At 30.8% G+C, this 12,165-nt stretch overlaps 1 protein-coding gene across 1 annotated transcript; it reads right to left on the reverse strand.

The window, feature by feature from the left end:
* Positions 1-1,601: 1,601 nt before the first annotated feature.
* On the reverse strand, positions 1,602-4,414 carry LOC120091301 (pirin-like protein). Its single transcript, XM_039049275.2, has 5 exons — positions 4,188-4,414; positions 4,051-4,100; positions 3,860-3,927; positions 3,093-3,259; positions 1,602-2,309 (listed from the first exon to the last, which is right to left on the reverse strand). The coding sequence occupies exons 1-5, from the start codon at positions 4,298-4,300 to the stop codon at positions 1,817-1,819; spliced, it is 891 nt and encodes a 296-aa protein (XP_038905203.2). The 5' UTR covers positions 4,301-4,414; the 3' UTR covers positions 1,602-1,816.
* Between the last annotated feature and the right edge of the window lie 7,751 nt (positions 4,415-12,165).

A 12,165-nucleotide genomic window follows, 5' to 3' on the forward strand; every position in this document is an offset into this window, starting at 1 on the left:
TGGGTTTACAAAGTCAAGTACAAATAAGATGGAACAGTTGATAGATATAAGGCGAGCTTGTAGAAAAAGGCTACAATCAATAAGAAGGAATAGATTTCTCAGACACCTTCTCACCTGTCGCCAAAATTGTCACTGTTAAAGTCTTCTTCGCCCTTGTTGCATCCTACAATTGGTCACTCACTCAAATGGACATCAATAATGCCTTCCTAAATGGTGATTTGTTTGAAGAAGTGCATATGTCTTTGCCATTGGGTTATCAAACCTCACAAGTACCACGGAAGGGTGAGAAACTAGCCTGCAAACTTAACAAATCTATATATGGGCTGAAACAAGCCTCGAGACAATGGTTTCTCAAGTTTACAGCTACTCTATCTTCACATGGCTTTCATCAATCCAAGTCTGATTATTCTCTTTTTACCCGAGGACATGGACATGATTTTGTTGCATTGTTGGTATATGTAGATGGCATATTACTAACCGGACCATCCCCTCAAATAATCAGCTTAGTCAAAGAAGTCCTCAAAGGACATTTCAAACTCAAGGATTTAGGCCATGCGAAATATTTTTTGGGATTAGAATTATCCAGATCTCAACAAGGGATCATGATTTCCCAAAGAAAATATTGCCTCCAAATACTTGAGGATACTGGATTTCTTGAAGCTAAACCAGCTACAACTCCTATGGATCCCAATTTGAAACTATCAAAAAATGAAGGAAAGCTTCTAAAGGCAGATGACATCACATGTTATAGGAGACTGATTGGAAGGCTTATATATCTTCTTCAAATATCTCGGCCAGACATATGCTTTGCTGTTTATTGGCTAAGCCAATTCATCCACAGCCCCACTAAAGCTCACTTAAATGCCGCTCATCACTTACTCAGGTACCTAAAAGGGTCTCCTAGACAAGGCATTTTAATCAGCCCTATCACTTCCTTTCATTTAAAAGCCTTTGTGGATGCTGATTGGGGATCATGTCCTGATACTAGAAGATCCATTACTGGTTTCTGCATATTCCTAGGGGCATCTATCATATCATGGAAATCAAAGAAACAAGCCACCGTTTCTAAATCTTCTGTAGAAGTGGAGTACAGGGCACTAGCCTCAGTTACTAGTGAATTAATGTGGATCTTTCAACTCCCAAAGATCTTCAGGTTAAGATTCTAATGCCCACTACTGTATTCTGTGACAATCAAGCTGCTATTATCATTGCCTATAATCCAATGTTTCATGAGAGGACAAAACACATAGAAATTAATTGTCATTTTGTTCGGGACAAGATAGCTGATGGGTTCCTTAAGGTTCTCCCTATCCAATCCAGTCAACAACTCGCAGACATGTTTACTAAAGCATTGCCTACATCTGTTTTGTCTAAACTAGTATCCAAATTGGGCATCATTGATATTCATTGTCTAACTTGAGGGGGAGTATCAACAGTAAAATAGTTACAACAATTTATTTGTTACATTATGTTATAATAATTTATTTGTTACAACAGTTATGATTCTGTTTGAGTTTGTTTGTATTTTTCAGCTGTTAGTTAGTCAAGCAAATTAACAAGTTCTTCTATAAAAGGAACTTGAAGTATGTAAATACAATAAATGAAAGTAATAAGAAAGTATTTCCACATACCTTTTCTCTCCATTTGTTACAATTTATATTCAATAAATTGTAACAATACATTAATAATAATTGCATATGAATTAAATTAAATGACACATTCTACTTTACAAATTTAGAAGGATCAAATTTGTGTGTAAAAAATTCCAATTAATAATATGAGAGTAAAATAAACAAAGAGACGAGGCAGCAAGAGCTTAAGGTTGAGAACTCCAATGTCTTGCTCTTTCAAAGCCATTTGTACAATTCTCAAAATCCTCAATGGTTTGGTCAATCTCTTCTTGAGTGTTCATCACAAATGGCCCAAACTGCACAACACTCTCATTCAATGGCTGACCCCCAACCAATATGAACCTTAACGCTTTGGAGGAGGACTTGTTCCAAACTTCCAACCCATCCCCATTCCCCAATAAAAGAAGGTGATGTGGCATAATCGGCATCGATTTCATGCTCCCGAACACTCCACCCTCGCCTTCTAGCACGTACACAAACGCGTTCCACCCCAACGGGATCGGCTGCTCAATGCGAGATCCTGGGCTGAGAGTGAAGTCCAAGTACATGGTTGGAGTTTTGGTGTAGATTGAGGATTTTGCTCCCAAGGCCTCTCCAGCTATCACTCTCACTTTTACTCCTTCTTTTGTAGCTTCTACTACGTCCTCGTTGTGTATTTCTTGATACCTCGGTTCGATCCTGTTGTTCAAAATTTGATTTTAAGATGATTTTAAAAAATTAGAGAAAATATCAATTTATACCTTTAAACTTTGGGTGTTTAAAGAATTTAGCCGATTAATCTAGGATCGTTGGAGTCTATGATCTATAGATCCATTAGGTCCCCTACTAGCTCACATTCTTTTATTTTCATAAGTCAATCAATTTAGACCCTTCACTACAATTACTTTTGTAAATCATCCATGCATTAATTTTCAAACATGTGTAGACTTCTTTAAATATCGATTTTATAAAATGGACTACTAGCGTGAATACATGTATGGTTTTAAAGGAAATTTGTCTAAGAGTCTAAATTATTCCATTCATGAAAGTTTAGGCTCCGTTGGGTAACAATTTGATTTTTTTTATTTTCATTTTTTTAAATTAAGGATATAAACATTACTCCCACCTCCAAATTTCTTTATTAGTTATCTATTTTTTATCAATAGTCTAAAAAACCAAGCCAATTTTTTTAAAAAAAAGCATTTAAAAATTTGTTTTTATTTGTGGAATTTGGCTAAGAATTCAACAATTGTACTCGATAAAGATGCAAATCATTATAAGAAATGAGAAGAAAATAGAGACGACAAATTTTAAACTTATACAGTTCAGAGTTTAAATTGATACAATTATTAGTTTATATTTAAATTAATACAATCTTTAGAGTTTATGTGTATAAATTTATATTTTCCAAAAAAAAAAAAACTTTATAATTGCAAATCAAATCAAATCTATTTTTTAACTTTGGACTTTAGTTGAACTTACATTTTGTGTTTGGAGGAAAGATTGATCCAAAGTTGTAAGCCATGTTGGGTGCCATGGGAGGCAGGCATTTCAGAGTGAACAATGCCTTTGCCTGCAGTCATCCATTGCAAGTCACCAGCTCCAATTCTTCCTTTATGCCCTTTAAAATCTTCATGGTTCATTTCTCCCTTGATATAAAAAACAAGACTCACTTGATTGAGTCTAAATAAGGTTTATAATATCGATGATGATGAAAATATCAAAGCTTTAATTTTACAAATTTGAAATATTGAAAAAAAATATTGTTGCTGTTATATTTTTGAAGAATATTATAAAAAAAATAAACATCTATGATTTTTAAATAAATTAGTGATATTTTGGTAACTTATTTTCTATATTTCGTGAATTTATCTATAATATAATAAAAATATTGATTCATCCTACATTGTTGACATAGAACTCATGTGAAAATATTAACGAGAAATTTAATACTAGGTCCAAAACTACCTTCACTTTTTATGCACAACCCGCTCTGATCCCAATCACAAAAAAAAAAAAAAAAAAAAAAAAAACAAGCAGATACATTTAAAAAAAGATATTTGCTCAATTAAAAATAATAATTGATAATTATTAAACACGGGTTGCATAAAGATGAGTACAACTCAAAATATAGATTTTGTTTTTTTTAAGATATGCTTATTTGGTAACAAATAAAAGGTAATTTAGGAGAGATAATTAGAAGTTAATTAAAAATTATATATATATTTTTAAAAAAGTAAAAATAATACCTGTAACATGTAGGTGACAGTTTCAAATCCTCTATGAGGATGATCAGGAAACCCAGCAGGTGCAGTAACTATAATAATAAAATGGAAAAAATAAATAAACTAAATTTATTTAATTTTCTCTTCTTCTTCTTAATGTCCAACACAATATTAATTACAAATTAAAATTTGAGAGATTTTGAGAAGTGGGTTACCAAAAAACTCATCAAGAACAAGGAATGGATCAAAGTATTTGAGCTCAAACCTGAAAAATAAACAAATAAATACATAAATAAAATTTAAGAAATCCCATTAAAATGGAAATTTAAAAAAAGAAAAAAGGAAAAAAGACCTGCCGATGCTTCTTCTTACAACAGCGCCAAGGCCTTCATGTTGAGGTCTAGCAAGAAATTTTTTAACCACAAAACGAGGCTCTTTTATTGAACTAAAACTTTGTAGAGCCATATCTTTAAAAAAAAAATTAAAAATTTCTTATTTTTGGTTCTTTTCTGGTGATTTTTTCCCCCGAAATTGCCTGATTTTTGTGATATATTTATAGAGAGAAAAAGAGAGATTTTAAATAATTAATTTTGAAATGTTTGAATTTGGGAGTTGGGAACTTGGGAGAGGTCAAAGGGAAAGAGATTGCTTGAGGAAGAGGGAAGAGAAGAAGAGAGTCGGTTTTTTTTTTCTTTTTTTTTTTTTTTACTTCTTAAATTTTTGGACCATAATTAATAAATGTACGTATGTCAGCATGACGTGGGATGACGTCGTTCATCTACGACTTTGCATTTTGAATCTTGGCCGTTGGATTGTGGCCAATTGCGGTGTTTCTGTTTTATTTGTTTCTGGGTCCTTTCCTTTCTTAGTCGGGTCTTGGAAATGGCCTACTAATAGTACTAATAGCTGATCATAATCTGGCCTTAAAATAATAATAATAACAAATAAATAAAAACAAATAAGGTGCATCTAATCCATAATCCTAAAGGTTTTAAACACTCACTCGAAAAAAATTCATCAATCCAATTCAATTCATACTATATGGGTCAATTATCAATTTATTTGGATTGGATTGAGTTGAGTTCAAATAAATGAAAACTTTATGGATTGAATTCGTTCATGATCTCACTCAAATAACCCAAATCAACCCATTAACTTTAAATGATATATCTTTTTGTACTTATGATACAATTATATATATATATATATTATAGTTTCATTTAATTTCTTTATGTTCTAGATAGTTCATTCTCTAATAAAGCATCTCAGAAAGAAAAGTTTCATTGTATAAATTGAAAATGAATTTCTAATTTTAGTTCAATATATATAAAAATAATTAAATTAAATTTTTACATATTAACATTTTATTTTTTTTAGAATAAATATTTAAATAAATGATCTGGGTAATTGAAACCAACCTAACCCAAATATTTCATGGTAGGGTTGAGTTGCGTTTATTTTTTAATAAAAGTTATTTTAGTTAAAAAAAAATTACAACTCAAACAATCGGTTGGGTCTGAAAAGTTTTTAAATTTGACCCAACCCAACTCACGAATACCCCTACATAATTTTATGCCCATTTCTTCTTTACACACTAAAGATAAATAAAATTAGTCTACCTTTTCTAAAAAAATTATCATATGACACATTGTTATTGATATTGTTATAATTGCACAAAAGATGGGTACAATAATGAAACGTTAAAGTATTATTTTAGTGTTGTACTTTTGGTTTATGTAATTTAAATTGCTCAATCCATGTACTTCCAATCTAGGTTTAAAATTTCAATCTCGATGAAAGTATCAAGGTCTTGATTTTATGAAATTATTGATGCAGTAGAAATTTCAGAAAATATTATGAAAATTGTTATTATTAATTAATAAAACTTTGATTATGGTTTAAACACTATATTGTAAGATAATATTTAATTGTATATTATAAATGTACGTGAGCAATGATAAAAGAGCAAAAAATTTAAAAAGAAATGAAAAATAATTACAAAATAATATAAAGTTTAATAATATTTTGAGATGAAATGATATGAAAATGGAAGTTTTGGATGGTAAAAGAAACAAAACTCACATCAATTCAATTTTGACGTAAAATGATGTGAAAATTAAATAGAAAAGATTCAATGAAATTAGATATAGGTTTTTTTGTGAATTTTTTAAATTCATTCTTTTGAATGAAAATTTTGGATTTGAAAATTGAGAAAAGTTAGAATTAGAAAAAGTAACTGTTCGCACGAGATTTCAAGAGAAATTTAAGTACAATATCTAATACACAGTATTTTGATGCTTTCAAAATAAACTATAAACTTTAAGCTAGTCGATCTTCTTGTGTTGATCTTCTTAGGTGATCGGCCTTTGGGCTTGTTGATCTTCTTGGGTGATTGGTTTTTGGACTTGTTGATTTTCTTGGATGATCGGCCTTTGGGCTTGTTGATCTTCTTGGATGATCGGCCTTTGGGCTTGTTGATCTTCTTGGATGATCGTTCTTTGGACTTGTTGATTTTCTTGGAAGATCGGCCTTTGAGCTTGTTGATCCTCTTGGAGGATTAGTGTTCGCACGAGACTTCCAGAGAAACTTGTTTCGTGGAGTTGAACTTAAGTTGATGTTGATGTTGAAGTTGATTTGATGCGATGTAGCTCGATCTCTAATACTTGATCCTCTGATTCTCTCTCAGTTGAATGTGTATGCTTGATTTGAGGAAGCAAAGCGCGTGATGATCGTAGAGTTGAAGTCTTGGAAGAATACTTGTATCTCTGAAGGACTTCAGTTTTTAAGGGTCTTCTATCTTCTAAGAGTGCAGCTTTAAGAATCTTAGGAGTCTTCTACTTGTTGATGAATTCTCTTTGGACTCTCTAAATATAGAATTGCTTGTATCTTCAAAGCACTTCAGTCTTCAAAGGACTTCAGTCTTCAATTGCTTGTATCTTAAAAGTACTTCAGTCTTCAAAGGACTTCAGTCTTTAAAGGACTTCAGTCTTCAGGATACTTGTATCTTCGAAAGACTTCAGTCTTCAGATGTGGTCAATTTCAGGAGTTAAGGAATCTTCTTATGGTAAAGAATTCTATATAAGCTCTCTGGAGTATAGGATTGTTGACCCATCCAAATGAGAAGAGCTTATCTATTTATAGAGTTTATAAGTGGGTTTGGGCTTGGTTGATCCATGGGTCTAGCCTTTGGGCCCAATTAGTTGGACTTGGGCTTGGTTGGTCATGGGGTTGGCCTTTGGGCCCAATTAATCGGATTTAGGTCTGATTTGACATTTGGGTCAAATTCAGCCTATTTTTGGACTTAGATCTAAATAATAATATCAAATTGAGTTCAATTAATCTTATCTGATTCAACGGTCATGATAAAACCACGTGGCGTCATCAATTTAATGATTTGGAATTTCATCATTAATTAAGTAAATGACGTGACAACTTGTGATTGGTCTAAAATTTCTCATTCAACAGTAACACATTAACAAAATTTCATCATTCATCGAAAATGATATTGACATATGAAACTATATATTGGCATGTGAAACTAACTAGTACATATAATTAATATCATAAAATTAAAAAAACGTAAGCTGAACTAACGTAGTTAATTCTTACCAAATTTGAAATATTCTCAAAATTTCAGGGAGATGGGGGAGAAAATTGAAATTCCCCTCAAAAGGAAAATTTCCACCATGCTTCTAATAAAAAGTTAATCTTGCTTCTAGAAAATAATCAAGTTTGGGTTTGATTTTGCTAAAAAAAGGGAAAAAAAATTTAGAGTTGTACTGTTATTATTTTTTTTTTTTCCTAAAAACAATATCTATTAACATACCTTTGAAATATATGCACATGATATCATTTGTTATACAAATATATATATATTATTCAATCAATTTCGATAAAAAAATAATTTTAAATGACTAAGTTTATAATTTATTGAAAGTATAGACTCCGTTTGATAACTATTTTATTTTTTTGTTTTAAAAATTAAGCCTATAGACATTGGGTAGCATAAATCCTCATGGTTTCGCTTTTAGAACCGCTCAAAAACCTCATACCAATGAAAATAATTATCCTCAATTATATACCCATTATCCTTCCCTTATCTAACAAATGTGAGACTTTGGTAGCATTCCTACCACAAATTTCTTCCTTTGTTATTTACTTTTCACCAATGATTTGAAAAAAGTCAAATTTTGTGAACTATAAAAAGTAGTTTTCAAAAGGTTGTTTTTGTTTTTGGAATTTTAAGAATCCAATCATTGTACTTAAGAAAATGCAAATCATGGTAAGAAATGTGAATAAAATATGCTTAATTTTTAAAAATAAAAACAAAAAACAACATAGTTACCAAACATGATTAAAATTAAATAATCATTACAGATTAAAAAGGAGTTCAACTCAAAGTGTATGGATCAAAAGGTACCTTAACCAAAAGAAAAAAAAAAAACCTCAAAACTAAAAGACCTTTCTCATCGTTGGATTTCATTCATCTCCGTTCATTTTGTTTGATAACAATTTCATCTTTTTTTTTTTTAAATTTATGTTTGTTTTCATTTAATTTCTTAATTATAGTTTCACCTTTCGTTAAAAAAAACATAGAAATTTTTAATGAATTTCCAAAATCAAACACAACTTTGTTTTAGTGTTGAAAGACACATGACTTTGTGTTTAAACATATGGAGAGAAAATGGATAATAAAACAGAGAATCTTATACGTATAAAGGAAATTTTTTTTTGTACTTCCTCTATTTATTGTGTGTCACGTTAACATGCTTTTAAAAATAGAGTGAAACCTTCTAACATTAATGTGCAGTCTACTAATATTTATGAATACAAATCTAATGTATGAAAAAAAGGAGTTTGATATTACCATAATAGTATAAAATTTTCCGTAGAAGCACTGTCTATGCATGGTTACTTTTTAGTAGATAAGAAAAAATATGTTTGGGGTGGTTTTTAAAACGATTTAAATCACCTTTTTCATCTTGAAAATAACTTAAACATTTTTAATCATTCAAAATCAATTTTTACACTTCTAAACCAAATTTCATGCAATCTAAATATTTTTATAATTAAAAACATGTTTCATAATGATTTTGAATAACGCAAAAATGATTTTAACCATTTCAAAAATCACTCTATCTCTTAGTGTTTTTACCAAATTAGTTATTTTACCATGTAATCAAAAGAAAAAGAATGAAATTAATAAATTATTGTTCATTTTATCTCAACAACAAATCGAGGGAAGAATTTGAATCTCTAATATCGGATCATGTCTTGATTAGCTAAACAAATTATTGTGCATTATCATTTCATGGTTGATATTAAGCAGTGTTCACGATTTATTTTCAGGAGTTTATTTTTTTTTTATATATAAATATTGTGATTAGGAAAAGTATTTAGAGAAATATAGTGGTTTTGAAATTATTTAAAAATCTATGGTTGTTTTGGAGATTTCGAGGCGGGGATTTAGTTTAAAATATTTTATCGAGGGTTCAAGCCTTGACCTGTCGAAAATTAAAGAAGAGGTCGAGAGTTTGACCCTCGACCTAAAGGAAATTGAGAAAAAATAATAAAATATTTTTAGAAATTATTTTTATAAAATGAAAAATTAAAAAAAGAAAAAAAGAAAGAAAGAAAAGAGGTCTAATTTCCAACATTCGATCTCTAAATTATTAAGAAGAAAAAATTAAATGGTATATATTAAAAGAGGTCGAATTTCCAACATTCGATCTCTAAAAAGAAAGAAACCAAGGATCAAAAAAGTTATATTTTCCAAATAAAAATGAAATGTCTGAATGCTTGAGTTTTCAAGGTATGCAATGCTATGTCTCCTGCACACATAATACAAAGCTAGCTGTAAAGTGAAAAAATTCCAGGGAAATTCAAATATTTAAAAATAATAAAATATTTATAGAAATAGTTTTTATAAAATGAAAAATTAAAAAAAAAAAAAGAAAGAAAGAAAGAAAAGAGGTCGAATTTCCAACATTTAATCTCTAAATTATTAAAAAGAAAAAATTAAATGGTATGTATGAAAAGAGGTCGAATTTCAAACATTTGATCTCTAAAAGGCTTAGCGATCGTGTAGCATTTGGTATACGATCGTATAGTAAAAGGTATGCGATCATATAGGTTTTGAGAAGGTCATCGTCTATTTGTAAAAGGTAAGCGATCGTGTAGGAGTTTGTGGGCGATCGTGTAGTAGGGAAAGAGAGCTCTCGAGAGGCCATCACAACATGTCCTCATCGTATACTTCCACTATGCGATCGTGTAGTAAAGCTTAACGATCGTGTAGCATTTGGTATACGATCGTATAGTAAAAGATATGCGATCGTATAGGTTCTGAGAAGGCGATCGTGTAATAGTAATAGTTAAGTGATTGTATAGGAGTTTGTGGCCGATCGCAGAGGATTTAGTTAGCGATTGTTTAGTCATACTGAGCGATCGTGGAGAAATTGTAAACGGTCATTTAGCTTCTAATAAATAATTTGTTCATCGTTCACTTGTTCTTTCCGGAAGTTTGCACTTATTGTTACGTTAATAAAGAATGTGTAGGGAAGGGTTGTAGAGGTTAAGTGTTGAAGGCAAGGGTAAATTATGCGTTGGTACTAAGGATGAACGTATGGGTTGAAAGGCATGATGCGTTGATAAGGCTTGCGGCAGCCTCAAGTGTGTGCGAGCAAAGGCGCTGAACGATCGTGTAGCAGATGAGCGTCACTATACGATTGGGTATGCGATCGTCTAGTAAGTGAATGACACTACACGATGAGGTAGGCGATCGTGTAGGCAGGCGCTGGGCGATCGTGTAGTAATTGCGTGGAGGTAAACGATGCTCGCAGTAGCTAAGCGATAGGCTATGCGCGAGATCGTTGAGAGCAAGATCAGCGAGATCGCTGAGAGCGAGAACGTTTGCTAAATGATTGAGCTAGACAATAAACGTTGGACACTAGACGATGGACATTGGGTGCTAGACGATAGACGTTGGGCACTAAATGATGGACGTTGGGTGCTAGATGATAGACATTGGGTGCTAGACGATAGACGTTGAATGCTAGACGATATACGCTGGAAGCTTGACGATAGGCGCTAATTTTTAGATTTTTTTTATAAAATGAAAAATTTTAAAAAAAAAAGAGGAAAAGAAAGAAAAGAGGTCGAATTTCCAACATTCGATCTCTAAATTATTAAAAAGAAAAAAAGGGGAAAGTTCAACCTAGGTCGAGTTTTGAACCCTCGACCTATTTAAAATATATATATATATATATTTTTAAATAATTTCAAAAGTAAAATATTTTATAATTTTTAAAACTACCATATTATTTTAATTTTACCTTTATTTTCATATGCTTAGAAATTATATAGACGCCATCTTAATATGTTTGAAAATATAAATGTCATGAATATTTAAATAATTGATGTTTCTTTAATATAGTAAAAATGTTTGTTTTTCTTTCTAAAAAAATAAAAAGAAAAAAGAAAAAATGTTTGTTTTCCCTATGAAAGCTTTATAAAGTCATACAACAACATATAGATATGTAAGTAGAGATGTCCGCAGAACAGGGTGGGGACGAAGAAGCCCTCCCATCCCCGTTCCTGTCCCTACCCCTTTCCATTCTCCGTCCTCGGGAATTTTTCAGCTGGAAAAGGGACAAGGATTCTTCGCGAAATTTTTTTTCCCGCCATCACTTTTTTCTAACACTTTTCTTTTTCAATTAAATATATATTTTCAACAATTCCTTAGACATATTCAATACTACTTTCATTTAAATAAAATATTATCAATTTTGGTAATAAAAACAATAATACGTATTCAATTTAAAAAGATATAATTAAAATGCTAAATTCTCATAATTTTTATAAATTAAAATCAAACAATTAGAACACCTTTCTTAAATATTACAACATCTAAAGAATTAAAATAATAAAGTCTTAAACTTAAATAATTAAAACCTCCATAATTATCCTAACAAAATCTAATATATATATATATATACAAAAGTCGGGGCGGGCGGGGACATGGGGTAAGGTCGGGGTCGGGAATATATTCCCCATCCCTGGTCCTGAATTGCAAATGGAAAAAAATTTTCCACTTCCTCCCACATTCCTCGTGTATTCAGAGATTCTTCGTTCGAGTCCCGACCCATGGATTATTTGGACATCTTTATATGTAAGATTTGTGCAAAAATTATCTTTAAATTATGTACTATTCCAATATTGTTTTTTCAATCTTTTGATAACTTACGTTCTATTCTGTAATAATTTGATTTTTTTTTTTAAAAAAATTATACTATTTGCTCTCAATTTCTTATAATGTTTGTCACATTTCTAAG

Source organism: Benincasa hispida, chromosome 11 (assembly GCF_027475165.1).
Source record: "Benincasa hispida cultivar pf3 chromosome 11, pf3_genome.v1.1, whole genome shotgun sequence".
Taxonomy (NCBI): Eukaryota; Viridiplantae; Streptophyta; class Magnoliopsida; order Cucurbitales; family Cucurbitaceae; genus Benincasa; species Benincasa hispida.